The 18,753-nt window shown below is 44.3% G+C and overlaps 3 protein-coding genes across 3 annotated transcripts; 2 read left to right on the plus strand and 1 right to left on the minus strand.

The window, feature by feature from the left end:
- On the plus strand, nucleotides 1-3,458 carry LOC311315180 (odorant receptor 131-2-like; the record flags this gene model as incomplete). The annotated part of the gene is made up of 2 exons (XM_084445780.1): nucleotides 1-156; nucleotides 2,655-3,458. 2 exons carry the CDS (start codon nucleotides 1-3, stop codon nucleotides 3,456-3,458), a joined length of 960 nt encoding a protein of 319 aa, XP_084301906.1.
- Nucleotides 3,459-4,777: 1,319 nt separating this feature from the next.
- Nucleotides 4,778-12,789, plus strand: LOC311315181 (odorant receptor 131-2-like; the record flags this gene model as incomplete). The annotated part of the gene is made up of 4 exons (XM_084445781.1): nucleotides 4,778-4,960; nucleotides 5,057-5,265; nucleotides 9,503-9,683; nucleotides 11,974-12,789. 4 exons carry the CDS (start codon nucleotides 4,778-4,780, stop codon nucleotides 12,787-12,789), a joined length of 1,389 nt encoding a protein of 462 aa, XP_084301907.1.
- Nucleotides 12,790-14,554: 1,765 nt separating this feature from the next.
- Nucleotides 14,555-17,881, minus strand: LOC311315182 (odorant receptor 131-2-like; the record flags this gene model as incomplete). The annotated part of the gene is made up of 2 exons (XM_084445782.1): nucleotides 14,555-15,379; nucleotides 17,726-17,881. 2 exons carry the CDS (start codon nucleotides 17,879-17,881, stop codon nucleotides 14,555-14,557), a joined length of 981 nt encoding a protein of 326 aa, XP_084301908.1.
- Between the last annotated feature and the right edge of the window lie 872 nt (nucleotides 17,882-18,753).

Raw genomic sequence — 18,753 nt, forward strand, 5'->3', positions numbered from 1 at the left:
ATGAATTTCTCAGTGGGCAGCAGCAACCTGACCGTGGTAGTGAAAAAACGTGACACATTTGAAACAGCCCTGACCAAGAACATCATCGTGGTGGCGCTCTGCATCTCCATCAACTACATCAACGGCACCCTGGTGCACACCTTCTCCAAACACCAAGTGAACTATCTCACCCTCCTGTTGTCCTTTATGTCCTGTTGTGTTGTTCATTTGTTTTTTTTACCTTTGTTTGTGAAGCCTAGTGAGACCTTGCTGAATGAAACCTCTCCAATGCCCAGGTGGGGATTTAGCGCTGGCTTTAGTCGGTGTATAGTTACTGATCTGTAGAACTATATAATCAATGTGCTCTTTGGCAGAACAGAAACTAATACCATAGGGATATGGGTTCTACACGTACACTCTCCTTAATTTAACACCTTCACATGGTCTGCCCCTCCTCCAAGCTCGAGACAGACATATAGCTGGCCCTCATGTGAACATTGAATTTCCCTGTGCATTAGTGACCTTAATAAGAGCACTAGTATAGATACACATACATTATTCCTTTTCTGTGTCCTTTTAGAGTGAACAATTCACTCTCCTTCAGTATGTCTTTACTGTATTCAGACAGGGGACCTGGAGGACTGGGATAAGAACATTGGTCCTCATTCCTGAACATTTTCTTAAGTGTCTTCTTAAATGTCTTCTTACGAAATTCGTAAGACCAATCCTAAGAAAGATCCCCGCCGGATTCATGAACGGGTGGAAATGTGTTCCTACATTAAACCGCCAAAGTGTTCTCAGCTGTGCTCCCCTTATTAAGTTGAATACGCGTTCTCGTACACCTGAATTTGCATACATAAACGCCCCGCCAGCTCCTTACTACAGGGTCGTGTGCACACAAAATCCCCAGACAGCGCGGAAAAAGTTGAGACGTTCCCAATTGACATGCTTGATGTTCAAGGTCACGTGCAAATTCGACGTTTTATTCGTCACATGCAACATACCAGTAAAATGAGCAGTAAGATGTTTCTCTGCTGGCTCTTAACGGGCACATTAAGCTTAAGCAAGGTGAAACAAACTAATACAAAATAACAAAAGAAAACAAGACGGTATAAATGGACTTTTAATACAATATGCAAAATATATAGCCTACATGAAAGGGATGGGATGTGCTGAGAGCAGATTGAATTGTAGCCTACAGTTTAGTTAAATGCATGAGTAGGCTACTTATGGATCTTGATAGGCCCTTTATCTATATTATGTAGGATCATATGATATATTTTAGTTAGGGATATCCACGTTTACAGTATTTACAGAATGTAGATGTGTCCATTCTGACTATGGAATATAAGGTGCTGTTGTGCTGAGTCTGAGTATAGCGACTGAGTTTAGTGCTTATTTATTAATTCACTGCCATTTGCAGTGTTTGTGTAGTGCCTTTATTTATTTTAGGACACCGCTATGCCTTGTAGAATCATGAATGTGAAACGTAATTGGAAATGATACAAATATCCTCGTATTTATGATTATGATTGTTATTCAAGCCTAGGATGTCGGTAGAATTGATGTGAACGCAATCACCTCGGATTTCTCATAAATTCAGCCCTTGCGAACGGACGCACTCCAATCTGGCCTACCTACGACTGCATTTCCGCGTTCTTAAATCCTGTTCTTAGATAAGAACAAATCCGAGATAAGAAACCATTCAGGAATGCCAGAATTGTCCCGGGAACGTTGTAAGTGGAGTTAAGAAGACATTTCTTCTTAACTTCTTCTTAACTGCATTCAGGAATGAGGTCCATTGTCTTAAAGGGTATGCATACAGTATGTGGTGGCAGACTAAGCCACACTTCACACAACTAAGCAGAATCTGATGTCTCTCCTGCGCTTGTATCTCTAAGATCAACCCTCACTACATCCTGTTGAAACCCTGTCTAATCCATATCTAAAACATCTACATGTGTGTACAAAATCCCCTGATTCCCTGCTAGTATGTTTCAATGTTTCTCCTGCCTCTAAACTAAACCGGGCTGAGCTCTCAAACTTGAAAGCAAGCCGCACTACGGTCTATATAAAAGACCAAAATCTCAAAAATCTCTGCTGACACTGCTGAAAGTAAGCAGGCAGTCCATTATGCAATTGTTGCCGCCATGTTGCTGTCTCCACCACCCCGACCTTGCTACCATTCTTACTAGGTAGCTACTGTTCTTTAGCTAGTGTTAGCAAGCAAGCATTACAGCTAGTATACCAGCTAACTATTCACAGTGTACACAAGCATCATCCACGTCAACACGGGTCAGATGTGGACCAAGGGGTCAGGCTGACTTACGAAATTGGACCCAGTATTGGAGCAACTCGGATGGCGCTGAGTAGGTGCACTTTGCATATCGCAATACCCCGTATCGGGCACGCTTGTCTGGAGCCTTGCAGGGCAGCAGGGGAATTGCTCAATGCTCGCTGACCGAGCGGCTCCTAGCGGTAGTACAGTATACCTTTGGTGTATGGATTGGGATTTTTTCAGTTGGATTTTCAAAATCTAGCTTAGGCTTCTCTTCCTGGTCTCTCCTAAATCACCTAGCCTACCTTTAATGCTAAGATGAAATGTATTACATTTGATCTAAAAAATCGTTGAACCAATTCTTGAGTTTGCATATTTCTATTCTTTCTCTCCCCAGATCTTCAACATCAACCCTCGTTACATCCTCTTCATCCACCTGGTGGTGAACGACATGCTCCAGCTGACCCTGGCTTGCCTGCTTTTTGTCATTAGTTACATCCTCTTCACCATCAACGTGTCCTTCTGCTGCCTCCTGCTGGCCCTCACTACCTTCACCACCTTCAACACGCCTGTCAACCTGGCCAGCATGGCCATTGAGCGCTACATTGCTGTCTGCATTCCGCTTCGCCACACTCAGATCTGCACCGTCCGCCGCACCCACATCCTGATTGGCCTGATCTGGGTGCTGAGCGCCTTCTTTATCCTACCCGACATCTTTACTGTACTGGCCACGGAGCCCCTGTCCTTCTTCAGTTCCAGGATCTTCTGCAGCGCTGACACGCTGATGCGGAGCACGTCCATGATCAAGAAGAGGAACATCTCCCTCTATGTCTTCCTGTTCCTGGTGTGGATAACGCTCCTCTACACCTACTTCAGCATCCTGTTTGCCGCGCGGGCCGCCAGTGCTGACGCCAGGAAGGCCCGGAACACCATCCTGCTGCACGGCCTGCAGCTCCTCTTGTGCATGTTCACCTACCTGCGCCCCATTCTGAAGACCCTGCTACTCTACATGTTCCCCAGCAACCTGGTGGAGATCCGCTTCACCAACTATGTTTTCATCCAGATCCTGCCACGCTTCATCAGCCCTGTGGTGTATGGGCTGAGGGACCAGACCTTCCGCAGGTATCTGAGGAGGTACCTGCTTTGCAGAATGGGCACCAGCACTCATCCACAGAGCGGCAGAGCGGAAAAGACGTGGTAGTTGAGAGGACAGACTGTAGAACTGTTCACCTGCAGAGTTGGGGTTGAATTCTTAGATACAGTCAACACCAGGTCAATTTGGTCTATGTACAAGCCTTCCATTGTTTTATCTGTTCAGAATCAGTGTATCTATTAAACAATATTTTTCAGTTATTGAACCTTCATTTTGATGTATGAGTGGGTGAGGATGAACTGACCACAACCCTGCTGCTTCCCTCCTGTTGATGCACAGCTACAGTGTGGCCCCTCTATCATTGTTAATATAAAACCTCAAGTACTGAATCACTCTCAATGTCCCCTTATAAATGATCCAACGTCTCAACACTTTGGTCATTGGTCATCTGCGCAAGTGTTTGTGTGTTTGTTAGCAAGATTACACAAAAACTGATTTTCACGTAACTCGGTGGAAGGGTGTAGCATGGTACACCTTACCCAATAAATTTTCCGAAGCACGGGTCGGGTTCACGGGCCGCCCAAATATGGTTGACCATTCACCTCCATTCATGTTTTAAACCAGGATTAAGCAAAAACGATGGTTACGTATTGCAATTGTAGTTCTATGAGGGGTGCGAAGCCCCACAGAGCAAGCTCTTATTGGCTTGCGAAACCTAGCCAGCTACAATTAACTGAAGAAAAAAATACACACACGCACCTGTGTCCAATTGAGTCCGATGCACCACTTGACCAGGGGATGCCCATAAACCGTAGTTTTGGCAAACCCCTCATGACATGCGGAAATAGCGCATGCATGCACTTTAATATTGGGTGCCGCTAAACTGTCCCCACCATGGAAAAATACCCAAAGCGTCTCGACCGATCAAGACTTGGGAGCGACATCTCTCTCACCACACCAGGAGAGGGCATCCACATTGGCATGGTCCCTGCCGGGCCGGTGCTGGACCTGGAAGTGAAACTCCTGCAGGCTGAGGAACCATCAGATTAAACGGGCATTAGTGTATTTTGCCGCGCTAAGCCAGCGGAGGGGAGCATGGTCCGTTATCAGTGTGAAACGCCTACCTAGAAGGTAATACCTCAACTGCTGAAGGGCCCATTTAATGGCAAGCACCTCCTTCTCAATAGTAGAATAGTCTGGTGGCGATCAGGGCCAAGATGGATTACGGCAGATTCCTCGATCTGATGCCACGATCTCTGGCACAGCCTCTCTTGACCTGCTTCACAGTCTGGCAGGAGAAGTGCCTCCTGGACAGCTGGCTACAGCACGTTCAGAAGGAAGGTTATTCAGTTCACTTTCACTGTTCCCCTCCACCCTTCACAGGCATTGTGGAGATAGTGATGCCGTGTCCTGATCAAGCCGCAGCTATGTCAGCAGAGATTGCGGAGCTTTTATCAAAGGGAGCGGTGAATGTGGTCCTGTTGGAACAGAGGAACAAGGGATATTATTCCTGCTACTTCCTCGTGCCAAAGATGGGAGGCATGAGACCAATTTTGGACCTCCACCTTTTCAACAAGGCGGTGGCGAAATTGAAGTTCCACATGCTTACAGTGCGACGGATGTGACCTGAAAGTGACCTGAAAGACGTTTACTTCCACGGGCCAATAACTCCTCGGCTTCGGATGTATCTGCGCTTTGCCTTCCAGGGAGTGGTGTACGAGTATGCCAGACTCCTGTTTGGATATGCGCTTTCCCCCAGGACTTTCTCCATTTGTGTGGAGACGGCGTTGAGACCGCTGCACCGGCAGGGCATCAGGATCCTTGCATACTTGGATGACCAACTGGTTCTGGCTCCATCGCCTCTTCTAGGTTTGATGCACGCCACCGTGGTGGCGAATCATTTCACTGACCTGGGGTTTGCTGTCAATTGAGAAAAGAGCGCTCTGTGGCCGGCCCGTCAGATTGTCTACCCGTCAGATTGTCTATACCTAGTATCAATCTGGACACGGGCACCATGAGAGCGAGTACACTATATTGCCAAAAGTATTCGCTCATCTGCCTTTACACGCATATGAACTTAAGTGACATCCCATTCTTAATCCATAGGGTTTAATATGATGTCGGCCCACCCTTTGCAGGTATAACAGCTTCACCTCTTCTGGGAAGGCTTTCCACAAGGTTCGGAATGTGTTTATGGGAATTTTTGACCATTCTTCCAGAAGCGCATTTGTGTGGTCAGACACTGATGTTGGACGAGAAGGCCTGGCTCGCAATCTCTGCTCTAATTCATCCCAAAGGTGTTCTATCGGGTTGATGTCAGGACTCTGTGCAGGCCAGTCAAGTTCTTCCACACCAAACTCGCTCATCCATGTCTTTATGGACCTTGCTTTGTGCAGTGGTGCGCAGTCATGTTGGAACAGGAAGGGGCCATCCCCAAACTGTTCCCACAAAGTTGGGAGCATGGAATTGTCCAGAATCACTTGGTATGTTGAAGCATTCAGAGTTCCTTTCACTGGAACTAAGGGGCCAAGCCCAGCTCCTGAAAAACAAAGCCACACCATAATCCCCCCTCCACCAAACTTCACACTTGGCACAATGCAGTCAGACAAGAACACCAAACCCAGACTCATCCATCAGATTGGCAGATGGAGAAGCGTGATTCGTCACTCCAGAGAACGCGTTTCCACTGCTCTAGAGTCCAGTGGCGGCGTGCTTTACACCACTGCATCCGACATTTTGCATTGCACTTGGTGATGTAGGGCTTGGATGCAGCTGCTCAGCCATGGGAACCCATTCCATGAAGCTCTCTACGCACTGTTCTTGAGCTAATCTGGCAGCCATATGAAGTTTGGAGGTCTGTAGTGATTGACTCTGCAGAAAGTTGGTGACCTCAGCATCCGCTGACCCCACTCTGTCATCTGTTGGATGGGTGAGTGAATACTTTTGGCAATATAGTGTATGTCCGAACCGAGGAAACGGTCTGTCCGAACCGAGGAGAGAAATGCTGGAGAATTTCAGAGTTTTCCATCCTTCTATGAAGGTCTCAGTTCTATCAGTTGTGAAAGCTGAATTTAATTTGCTAGAAAAGTCTAGAAGTGAATAAAGATTAAAACGTTTTGCAGAGGTTTGATCTGAAAGTTCAAAGACTGGTTTTTATTCCCAAAATACATTCAGTTGCAACTGGGCTCTTGGCAAGAACACAAAAAGAGAGATTCACCCAAGAACTGAAATTTTCCTCTTGGGCACAGCTCTATATTCAAAGCTAGGCCTGGATATGGCATTCCTAGAATCTGATTGGCTAACACATCCTTTACACGTCATTAGCAATGGCGACACATCATCAACAATGGCGAACGAACAGGGTTAAAAGTTCAACACCTCGTACAGCAGAGTGATATGACCAGGTGGTTCTGCAAAAACAATGACACAATAGGAGACCACAGTTTAGTAAACACTAAGATCATGAACTTGGCCTGGAGATGTCATTTTAATCTACCCCCTAGAGAGGTTATCCTGCCATCAACCATGAAATGCCCAGTCGGACAACCAGACCGCAGTGGCTCACATCAACCGGCAGGTCACCGAAACTTCACCAATTGGTGGTGGAGCTGTGGCAAAGGGCTCATGTCAACCTCCGGTCTCACTTCGAGAGCACAAAGTGTCCCCTCTGATTCTCTCCCAATACTAGATCTGCGTGTCCTAAACTCTTATATAGTTACCCATCCCGTCCGCATGCTCACGGTCAAGAGACTTCTACGGGCAGTCTGAGAGGGCAACTTCTGTTCAAGTAATTTGAAGGACGCCTACTTTCATGTAGACATCGTTCCAAGGCACTGGAGATTTCTTTGTTTTGCTTTCGAGGGGGTGGCGAGGCCTACCAGTACTGCAGGGTGCTGTTCGGCCACAACCTAAGCCTACACGTGTTTTACCGTCAAGCTAGCCCTCCGACCCTTGCGCCTCAGAGGAGTCAGAGTCCTGGCCTACCTAGACCATCTTTTGATCCTAACCCTGTCTATGGCAAGGGCAGCAGCTCACACCAAGCTGGTGATTATGCACCTCCCAGACTTAGGGTTCACCATCAGATGGATGACTGGATGAAGAACACGTCCATGCCTTGCCAGCAAGTGACCTATAGTTAGCATATAATGATAATTTTCCCAAAATGCAAGCACTCTGGGTTGGGGTTGCACCTGCTCTGTGTTAGTCACTGCAGTCACTGCCCTGTTTTGTGAAAGACTAATTGGAAATCAGTGCAACAAGGATGTGCATTATGGCACTACCAGTTCCTATTTGCGCATGCTTGGAACTGCACTTTACAGGGTCATTATTTGCAGAGTAGGCACCAAAATAAAATGACAATAATCGTTCCAAAAGGTCACCCCAAAAAAGCAACTGCTGATTGGACTCAGCCAATCACCAATATATTCGTCCAATCACCCAAGCCTAATCTCCACCCCTTTTAAACCAATAGGAGGGAAGGGGAGGGAGCCTCCCGAAATACAATACCAGTTATTATCGTACAGTAAATGTAATTCTATGAAGGAGGTGGACCCTTCTCAATGAATCCCAGGACTCATATCAAGCTCTATAAATTCAGAAGTAAACCTGAAGATGAAGGTTAGTCTCCAGATCCTGACGTACAGTATCACTAGAGGTGAGGACTACTCTATACAGGGTGCTGTATCACACATGGTTCTGTTAGCACTGTATGGAGGCAGTAGAGAGGTTAGATGAAGAAGAACAATACAGTAACATCAGACACAGCCCAGACAGACTAAACACAGATCTAGACTAAAGAACTGTCAATGTTGAGCAGCTAAATGAAACAATCTAGATTTCATTCAACCCATACCTGACAGGTAGGGCAGCCACTGTTGACTTCAATTGTGATGAGGGATTTGTGTAGGGGGGTCGCGTTCACCACCTTTTGAACAACTTAGTGATTACCTTTGATTCTGTAGGCCAGCCTATAATATGGTATAATACAGTATATATTTATTTCTATTTTTTTTTCCATTTTTATATTCTCATTAACCTTTATTTATACAGGTGAAATAACCCATTGAGACCCAGGGTCTCATTTTCAAGGGGGACCTGTTTCGGGGTAGGCAGCAACACAAAGTTACAGACATACAAGACATGCAGGACAATATAAAAACACAGTATACATTAAAACACAGTCGATATAAAAGTGACAGAAAACAGGATCCAAACTAATTACAAGTGCAATTAGTTTTGATCCTGTTTCTCTCTCTCTCTCTATATATATATTATTATTATTATTATTTTTATTATTATTATGCACACAGGTTATATTATAACCTGTGTGCGTAGCCTGTGTGCACCTATTCTTCTACTCTTTTGTCACCACCAAAACTTGCTGTCCCACAAGTTCGCCTCAATAACTGTTTTTGCTTTTAGTGTAGTTGTTTAGGTGTAGGTTAGGTTGTATATTATGAACAGTAACACTTGAATTCCAGTAGTCTCACCCTGTTTTTCCTGTTTTTAACGTACCTCTCTGATAAACCAACTGGTCTCTTTTTATTTCACCTTTTGCATGTGTGAGCGTGATGATGTTAATTGCACTGTGATTTTTCCCTTTCTGCACTGGTTTGCTGTGTTTCATAGTTAGTGTACTGTAGCGTGTGTATCCCTCTATAAGAACTACAAGATAAATATAAGGTAATCTAGCTGTCAGCATTTGGACAGACAGTAATAATGTATGCTGATGTGTGAGGTGCAATATTCAGTATTTAGGTAGCCTATTTTCTACTTAGAGCAATCATTAATTGCAATTAAATAAAATGTATTCATGCCTGTCTTTCCCCAGTTTCATTTGCAGCTTTCTTTATTAGATAACCAACTGACCACTTTTCCCCACAGCTGCTTCCAGCAATACCTTTTAAAACATTTTTTATAAATATAACCTTTTTGGATTCTGAATTATTCTGATTCTGATCTCTGTCTTCCTTACACTTAAAGAATACCGTTTTGTAACCTTTAAGGTTTTTAAATAATCCTCTGCTTGAACTATTCTTGGGGCTTGTACAATTCTCAAAGTGGCATTGCCTGGCTAAATGTTGGGTGCTCAACCACACACATCCTAATGTTACAGATGTACTGGTCACCCCATTGTTCCTCTGTGTCTCCAGATTTCTAGAACCCGGTAACGGAAAGATGAATTTCTCAGCAGGCAGCAGCAACATAACCATGGTAGTGCTAAAACCAGACACGCTTGAAACATCCCTGACCAAGAACATCATCGTGGTGGCGCTGTGCATCTCCATCAACTACATCAACGGCACCCTGGTGCACACCTTCTCCAAACACCAAGTGAATCATCTCCCCCTCTTATTTTCCTTTACGAAGTCTGGGGCCATTCACTTTGCATTTTGCATCCGGGTGAGGTTGCATCTGCCCGATGACATTTTGGAGTAGGCCGACTCTAGATAGTCTGAGGCATTTTACCTGTCTAAGGTGATAGTCTGGGGCCAATGGCTTTCCACTGGAGTAGACGGGCTCTAGACAGGATCTGAATCTGATAGTGAATGGAAACCAGGCTGTGCGCCCCTGAGGAGAGCCTAGTGCCGTGAGGTTACCTTGATGTCCTGTTGTTTCTTTATGAAGCCTAGTCTGGTCTACAAACTCCTCCAAGGCCCAGGCTTTAGTAGGTGCACAGTTCCTGATTTGTAGAACTGCGTTATCAATGTGCTCTTTGACAGATTTGAAAATATTAGGACTATCAGCTCTTGCGTGGAAGCCTCTCTATAATTTATCATCTTCACTATAGTCCGCACTTTCTCCAAGATGTAGGTGGAGATAGATATACACCTGGCCCTCGTATTAACTTGTAATGCATGTGTATTTTTGTGACCTTGATAAGAACTACTTTTGACAAAGTCTAATGAGTCCCTCTTCTTTTTTCTATTAAGAGTGGGCAGTTCACTGTCCTTTAGCCTGTCTTTACTGTATTCACACAGAGGGAAGTTCACTGTCCTTTATTGTCTTTACTGTATTCAGACAAAGGGAAGTTCACTCTCCTTTATTATGTCTTTACTGTATTCAGACAGAGGGAAGTTCACTCTCCTTTAGTCTTTACTGTATGCACAGAAGGAAGTTCACTCTCCTTTATTATGTCTTTACTGTATTTAGACAGAGGGAAGGCTGAGAGGGACCAGGAGGAGAGAGGAGAGCAGTAGACTGGGATTAGAACATTGTCTTAAAGGGCGCACATGTGGTGGAGATAGAGAGAGCCTTGACAGACTGAGCTACACCCTAACTGTGCTGGAGCTGTAATCTCTCCTGTACTGCACCTCTGCAGGTGTTCAATATCAACCCTCCCTACATCCTGTTCAAACCCTGTCTGTCATCTATATCTAAAACATCTCTATATATAAACTCTCCAGCTACCATGTGTCTAATGTATCTCCTGTCTCTAAACTGAACCGGCTAAAGCTGGTTCAGGCGGTAGACTCTCAAAGCTACAGTAACAGTAAGCCAGGGTGGTGTACTGTATCTAAAAGGCCCAAAACTCAAACAACTCTGCTGACACCGCTGATAGTAGCAGCAGTCTATTATCCAATTGTTGTTGCTATTTTGTTGCCTCTACCATCCACCCTCCATATTTTGGTCTATTGGTTTGCTCTGTTAAGTCTAATGATGGATATTATCTATCTCTCTGATATTAGACTTTAGATTGTTGTTCACGCTGCCAGCTTATGCATTCTCGGTAGAGAGCTTTCTGAAGTGGAAGCTTAAAGGAGTAGTAAAGGGAAAAATCATGTTTAGCCCTGTTTTAAGGTTACTTATGATCATATACAATGGTTCAGATCAAAACGCTGACAAAACTAGCACTTTTGAGAAAGTCTGATAATTGCTCTACCACCGTTTAGGTCATACAATGGATGTGGTTGGGCACCGTGAAAAATCTTTCAAAAACATGTTAAACTCTCGATTTCAAAGACAAGAAACTCACTGAGGGGGTAATTGGTGTCTGTTGGTGTTCTGGCATCAAATTCGCCGCAAAGTATGAATCCTGTAGGGTTTTATTGATCATTTTATGAAATCCATTGACTTGTATTAAAGCGACCGTTGTAGATGTGTAGATCAATCCGCAGAGGGGATTCAAGAAGCGGAACTACTTCAAGGCATTGCGCGAGATCGGAATCAGTTCAAGCGGAAGTTTACACACGTACAGTATGTGCTGCGACTAAATAGTTCTATGCTAAATATTTTAAAAAGCCTTTCCAGATGAACTAGAATCCTACTTACGAATTATATGTCAGAACGCCAACTAATACCTCGGTGAGTTTCTTGTCTTTGAAATTGAGAGTTTAACATGTTTTTTGAATGATTTTTCACGGTGCCCACCCACATCCATTGTATGACTATCAGACTTTCTCAAAAGTGCTAGTTTTGTCAATGTTTTGATCTGAACCATTGTATATGATCATAAGTAACCTTAAAACAGGGCTGAACATGCATTTTCCCTTTACTACTCCTTTAATGCTGAAATGAAATGCTAAATATTTGATCTATTAAATACTTCCAAAATACCAATTCTTGAGTGTGCCTGACTGAACTTCTTGTACTAACATATGTCTACTGTACTGTCTCTCCACAGGTCTTCAACATCAACCCTCGTTACATCCTCTTCATCCACCTGGTGGTGAACGACATGCTCCAGCTGATGTTGGCCTGCCTGCTTCATGTTATCTACCACATCTTCTTCACCATCAATGTGTCCTTCTGCTGCTTCCTGCTGTTCATCACCCTCGCCACCACCTTCAACACTCCTGTCAACCTAGCCAGCATGGCCATCGAGCGTTACATCGCTGTCTGCATCCCGCTTCGACACGCCCAGATCTGCACCGTCCGCCGCACCCACATCCTGATTGGCCTGATCTGGGTCCTGAGCTCCTTCGTTATCCTCCCCGACATCTTTATCTTATTGGCCATGGATCCTCTGTCGTTCTTCAGCTCCAGAGTCGTCTGCAGCCAAATCTATGTGTTCCGGAGCCCGATTATGATCAAGAAGAGAAACATCTCCCACTATGTCTTCTTGTCCCTGGTGTGGATAACGCTCCTCTACACCTACTTCAGCATCCTGTTTGCTGCTTGGGCCGCCAGTGCTGACGCCAGGAAGGCCCGGAACACCATCCTGCTGCATGGCCTGCAGCTCCTCTTGTGCATGATGACCTACGTGCACGCCCTTCTGGAGACCCTGCTATTCTACATGTTCCCCAGCCACCTGGTGCAGTGGGTCCGCTTCACAGTCTACATCTTCATCCAGATCCTGCCACGCTTAATTAGCCCTGTGGTGTATGGGCTGAGGGACCAGACCTTCCGCAGGTATCTGAGGAGGTACCTGCTGTGCGGGCTGAGCATCAGCATTCCTCCACCTCTCCTGAGAACGGCTCCCCTGCAGAGCTGTGGTTAAATCCTTACATGGGGTCAAAACCACTTCAATTTGATCTATGGAGAAGCATTCCATTGTTTAATGTGTTCAGAAATCATTTTATGTATTAAAGTATATATTTTCAGTAATTCAGAACCTTCATTTTGATCTGATTTGAGTCCCTGAGTGGGTTATGTTGAACTGACCACAACCCTGCTGCTTCCATTATCATTGGTGATCAGTCAAAGTTGAGGATGATGATCCCCCTGGAAGAGGATCCTTATTTTGGGACTTCAAAGGGGTGAAATTGTGGAGCCACATACTTTAATGCATTGGGCACTGATGTGAGGTGCTGGAAGTGGAGTGTGGGACAGCCTTTTTGGTGGAGACTCCTTACTTATCATGGGGAAGTTTTGCAGATCATATGTACTCAAATTTGGACTTTGGCTTAAGCATTGCACGCCATTTGAAAGTGTGTTATTTGTAGGTAAGAGATGGGGGTTGCATGGAACACGATCGTAGCACATCTTGTATATTTATCAGCATCAGCCAGCCCGGAAAAAAAAACATTACCCAGCATGCATTCCGATTACTGACACATAAACAATAGCCTTTTAGCCTATTATCCGCTCTCATTTTGTCTCACTGTAGCCCGTCTATTTTTGGGAGTGGCTGGCCACACCCCTAGAAATGTCTTTGTCTGGTTATCCTTCCATTCCTCCTTCCATCCCTGGGTCGGGAAGTAAATGTTGGCCCGCATCTCTCTGTTGGCACCACAAGAGGCCGTAGTCCCTCCACAGATTAGTTCTGTCAAAGAGTATGGAATGCCAAGAGGGGACACTCCATTGATTCTGCTATGGAACCAATACACCTAGCTGCTGAGCCAGACCGCTGCTATTTTGGACTGTCAAGTTGATTGCGCAACCTGTGCTGCACTGTTGCTGACATGCACTCACTTTTTCATGTTGACACTTCAGTTTACTAAATGATAAATTATCAGGAATTCCCATTATTACGATCTCACTCTTTATTTTATCTTCATGAAAATATTGAATTATTCTGCACAAATACTATACAAGTCACTCATTCAATATAGACAGAAATTGTTTTCATATTGACATTCATGTTCATATACACATATTTACATAAAAATTACCTGACAGTGCTCCATGATGTGGGCTACGGCTACCATACGTAGGCTATGATATCCAAGTAGAAATTGCACAAATTGTCTTTTTACCCCTATGTATGACCAATAATAAAACAACATTTCCTGACCGTGTCCTCGGTGTGTCCTGTAAACATGCTAACATGATAGAATGGCTGTGTTCGTTGCTACTGTATTACAGACTGTAGTTTCATTGGTTGTTCACAACACTACACAGTGGTAGTAGTTCTACACTACACAGATGAAACATCACCGGCCCCAATATCATGTTATTCATTATGATGATATGGGATTATAGCATAACCAGATTCAAAAAGAGTTGGTCTTTCCTAACCAAGGCCTGAGTGCTGAGACCTTGGTTCATTTATGAAGGAATGTTGAGGGATTCATTGTTTTGAGATTTTATATTAACTATGATAGAAGGGCCACACCGTACCTGTACATCAACAGGAGGGAAGCTGCAGGGTTGTGGTTGGTTCATCCTCACCCACTCAAGGACTAGCCTAAATCTAAATGAATGAAACAGATTTCTTTATTATTATTAGATAAAATGATTTCGGAATGAACAGATATATGATCAAAGAATTATCCATTGATCAAAATGACATGGAACTGACTCAATGAAGGGTTTCCTCTCACCTACCGAGTCTTCTCCCCTCTGCTCGTGGTCTTAAAGAGAGAGATGTTCTGTGGATGAGTGCTGGTGCCCATTCTGCACAGCAGGTACCTCCTCAGATACCTGCGGAAGGTCTGGTCCCTCAACCCATACACCACAGGGCTGATGAAGCGTGGCAGGATCTGGATGAAGATGTAGGAGGTGAAGCGGATCTCCAGCCGGTGGCTGGGGAACATGTAGAGTACCAAGGTCTCCAGAAGGGGGCGCACATAGGTGAACATGCACAAGAGGAGCTGCAGGCCGTGCAGCAGGATGGTGTTCCGGGCCTTCCTGGCGTCAGCACTAGCGGCCCGAGCGGCAAACAGGATGCTGAAGTAGGTGTAGAGGAGAGTGATCCACACCAGGGACAGGAAGACATAGTGGAAGATGTTCTTCCTCTTGAGCGTGGACGGGCTCCGGAACACATAGTCTCGGCTGCAGAAGATCCTGGAGCTGAAGAAGGACAGGGGCTCTGTGGCCAATAAGGTGAAGACATCTGGTAGGATGGGGATGGCACTCAGCACCCAGATCAGGCCAATCAGGATGTGGGTGCGGTGAACGGTGCAAATCTGGGAATGGCGAAGCGGGATGCAGACGGCAATGTATCGCTCAATGGCCATGCTGGCCAGGTTGACAGGTGTGTTGAGGGTGGTGAAGATTGTGAGGACCAGCAGGAAGCAGCAGAAGGGCACGTTGATGGTGAAGAAGATGTAACTGATGACATGAAGCAGACAGGTCAAGGTCAGCTGGAGCATGTCATTCACCACCAGGTGGATGAAGAGGATGTAACGAGGGTTGATTTTGAAGATCTGGGGAGAGACAGTAGACATACTGTATATTAGTACAATAGGTTCAGTCAGGCACACTGAACACTTACTTAACACACACTTAACAGATATACATCTATTTTTGAGGTTAATTCTTGTCTTGTTTTTAAACAAATTATAACAACTCTCTTGAGGCCTGAATAATTCTTGAATGCGGCGTTGAAGTAAATGATAGTTGGCCTTATAGATTACAATTAAAGTGCTTTTAAAGTCAACAATATCTTCTAGTTTTAAAGTGCGTAAGTTAATGAACAGTGGGTTTGATGGTTCATGGTAGTCGTTTTGACTAACAATTTTTATGTCTTTCTTCTGTAATAAGAAAATTGGATTTGTATTAGTTTTCTATGTGTTCCCCCATACTTCCACACAGTAATTAATGTACAGTATGGAAGCACGAGGGAGCAGTATAAAATATAGTATAGCGTTTTACACATTATGGCAATAGCTGTTGATAATTTTGTTTGCAAGACAGTGTGGTTTCCAGTTGAGTTTATTATCAATTATGATGCCCCAAAATGTGTTTTCATACACACGCTCAATTACAGCAACATTGACCTTGATTTTGACTGGTATATTGATTATTCTATTGCCAAAGATGATGTATTTTGTTTTGCTTAGGTTCAGTGACAGTTTGTTAGTGTCAAACCATATTTTTAGTGTCGCTACTGTAACTCCTGTTCTACTCTGCAGAAGTTGTTGTAGATCAAATGCATTGCATATCATCTCAGCATAAACGTTCTGCTCCAGAAAGCTCTCTGCCTGAGAATGCATAAGTTGGCAACGTGAACAAACTAATACCAGAGGGATGGGTAATACCCATCTCTACCCCTCACAGAGAGCAAGGCAGAACCCAAAGGTGGAGAGGGGTGGTGGAGGCAGAAAGATAGCAGAAGCTACTGCATATACTGTAGACAGCATGTGTACTATTGGTGGTGTAAGTAGAGATTTTGGTCTTTTAGATAGACAACCCTGGTAGGATGGTTTACTTTCAGGTTTGAAAGCTCTGCTCGGTTCATTTCAAGAACAGGAAAGACAAAAGAAACATATTAGCTGGGGATTTCAGGGGAGCCTTAAAGGACCATACCGGTCTAAATAGGATTTGATCTGCTTAAACTAGTCACACAACGTTTATCACATTACCGCAATCCATTTTCCGAAGTAAAGCTGAACATATTTTGAAACTAACCGGGACGAGTTTGTCAGCACAACAAGGGGACAATTTAAAGATATGTTTTGAAGCTATCATGTTCAACTTTTGAAATGTAAGTAAAACGTGAAAATACAAATATCTTTTAGCGTGAGCTTTACTTCGGAAAATGGATTGCGGTAATGTGATAAACGTTGGGTGGGTAGTTTTAGGAGATCACATCATATTTAGACCGGTATGGTCCTTTAAGGTCTGCTGACCAACTGCTGTTGGAGGCGCCTAAAACTAGACTTGAGTCTAGAGGCGACAGGGCCTTTACGGCAGCTGCCCCCAAACTATGGAACAGCCTGCCCCTCCATATTAGATCCTCCCAGACCCTTGAGTTTTTTTTAATCCTCCCTAAAAACCTCCTTTTCTCCCTGGCCTTTTAACCAGTCTGTGCTCAAACCTTGTTCATGTTCAATGTCTGTATTGTTTGCTGTAATTTCCTTGCTTTGTTGATAAATGTTTTTACCTAAGACCAACCTTTGTACAGCACTTTGGTCGACTGCTGTCTTTTTTAACATGCTTTATAAATACATTTTGATATTAGCTGTGGAGTTTGCATGTTTTAGATAAAGATGACAGGGTTTGAAGAGGATGTAGTAAGGGTTGATTTTGCAGATACAGTATATGCAGAGATACAGGTGCAGGAGAGGCATCACACCCAGCTTAGTTGTATGTAGTGTAGCTCAGTCTGTCAAGGCTCTCTCTCTCTCCACCACATGTGCGCCCTTTAAGACAATGTTCTAATCCCAGTCTACTGCTCTCCTCTCTCCTCCCTCTCGGCCTTCCCTCTGTCTGAATACAAGGAGAGTGAAATTCCCTCTGTCTGAATACCTGAAGACTAAAGGAGAGTGAACTGCCACTCTAATAGCAAGAAAAGAGGAACATGTTAGAGTCTGTCTAGAGTTCTTATCAAGGTCTATGTCCTATTCATTTCTGTTTTGTCAAAGAGCACATTGATTATGCCGTTCTCAAACTCAGTAACTACCTACAGTACAGTACACCTAATATGAAAGCCAGCTGTGAATCTCCACCTGGGCCTTGGAGAAGCTTCACTGAGCCTTTACAAAGAAAGGTTAATAAACACAGCAAATACACAACAGGCGATAACGGACAATAAGAGAGAAATGGTTCACTTGGTGTTTGGAGAAGGTGTGCACCAGGGTGCCGTTGATGTAGTTGATGGAGATGCAGAGCGCCACCACGATGATGTTCTTGGTCAGGGCTGTTTCAAACGTGTTACGTTGTCTCACGACCATGGTCAGGTTGCTGCTGCCCACTGAGAAATTCATCTCTACATTACCAGGTTCTAGAAAGCTGCATACGCAAACAGGTGAATACATTGAATGAAATCTAGATTTAGCAGTTCAACATGTACTGAAGTTTCTTTAGTCTAGAACTGGGTCTAATTCTGGCTCCCAGTGTTTCTACTGTTACTCTATTGTTCATCTTCTTCCTCTAACGGCACTGCTGCCTCCATAGAGAGCTGAAAGCACCATGTGTGATACAGCACCCTGTATAGAGTAGTACTCACCTCTAGTGATACGGCAGGATCTGGAGACTAACCTTCATCTTCATGTTTACTTCTGAATTTATAGTTTGATATGAGTCCTGGATTTCATTGGGTGTGTGTGTGTGTGTGTGTGTATCTGTGTGTGTGAAAGCACATTGGGAGGCAGTGTTGAAGAGTGTCCATGCAACATCAGTAGGTATTGACCAGTATCTGTTATTGGTGATGTCATAGGAAAGCCTGTCTGCATGATGATGCCTGAACCTCCCTTGACTCCAGCCTCACATTGAGGCTGCTTCACACAGCCTTAATTCCAGAGGCCAAAGTCAATAATTTACAGTACAACTTCACCTCCAGTGCTGAACCCCTGCCTTGTTCTTTGTAAAGTCTTTATTCTGATTCTGAACACTAGAAATGGTGCTCGGAGACCACAGACCTTCACCCATGACTGCATTTCATAGATCTGTGTGCACGTGCATGCGAGGATATGTTGGGTTCTACTAATCACCATAAAGTACCACAAAGAACCCCAAAGTATCACAAACTACCCCAAAGTATACCGCAACATACCACAAAGTACCACTGAATACCCCAAAGTGCCCCAAAGTATACCCCAAAATACCACAACGTACCACAAAATACCCCAAAGGGCCT

This window comes from Borostomias antarcticus (assembly GCF_949987555.1).
Source record: "Borostomias antarcticus genome assembly, chromosome: 11".
Lineage (NCBI taxonomy): Eukaryota > Metazoa > Chordata > Actinopteri > Stomiiformes > Stomiidae > Borostomias > Borostomias antarcticus.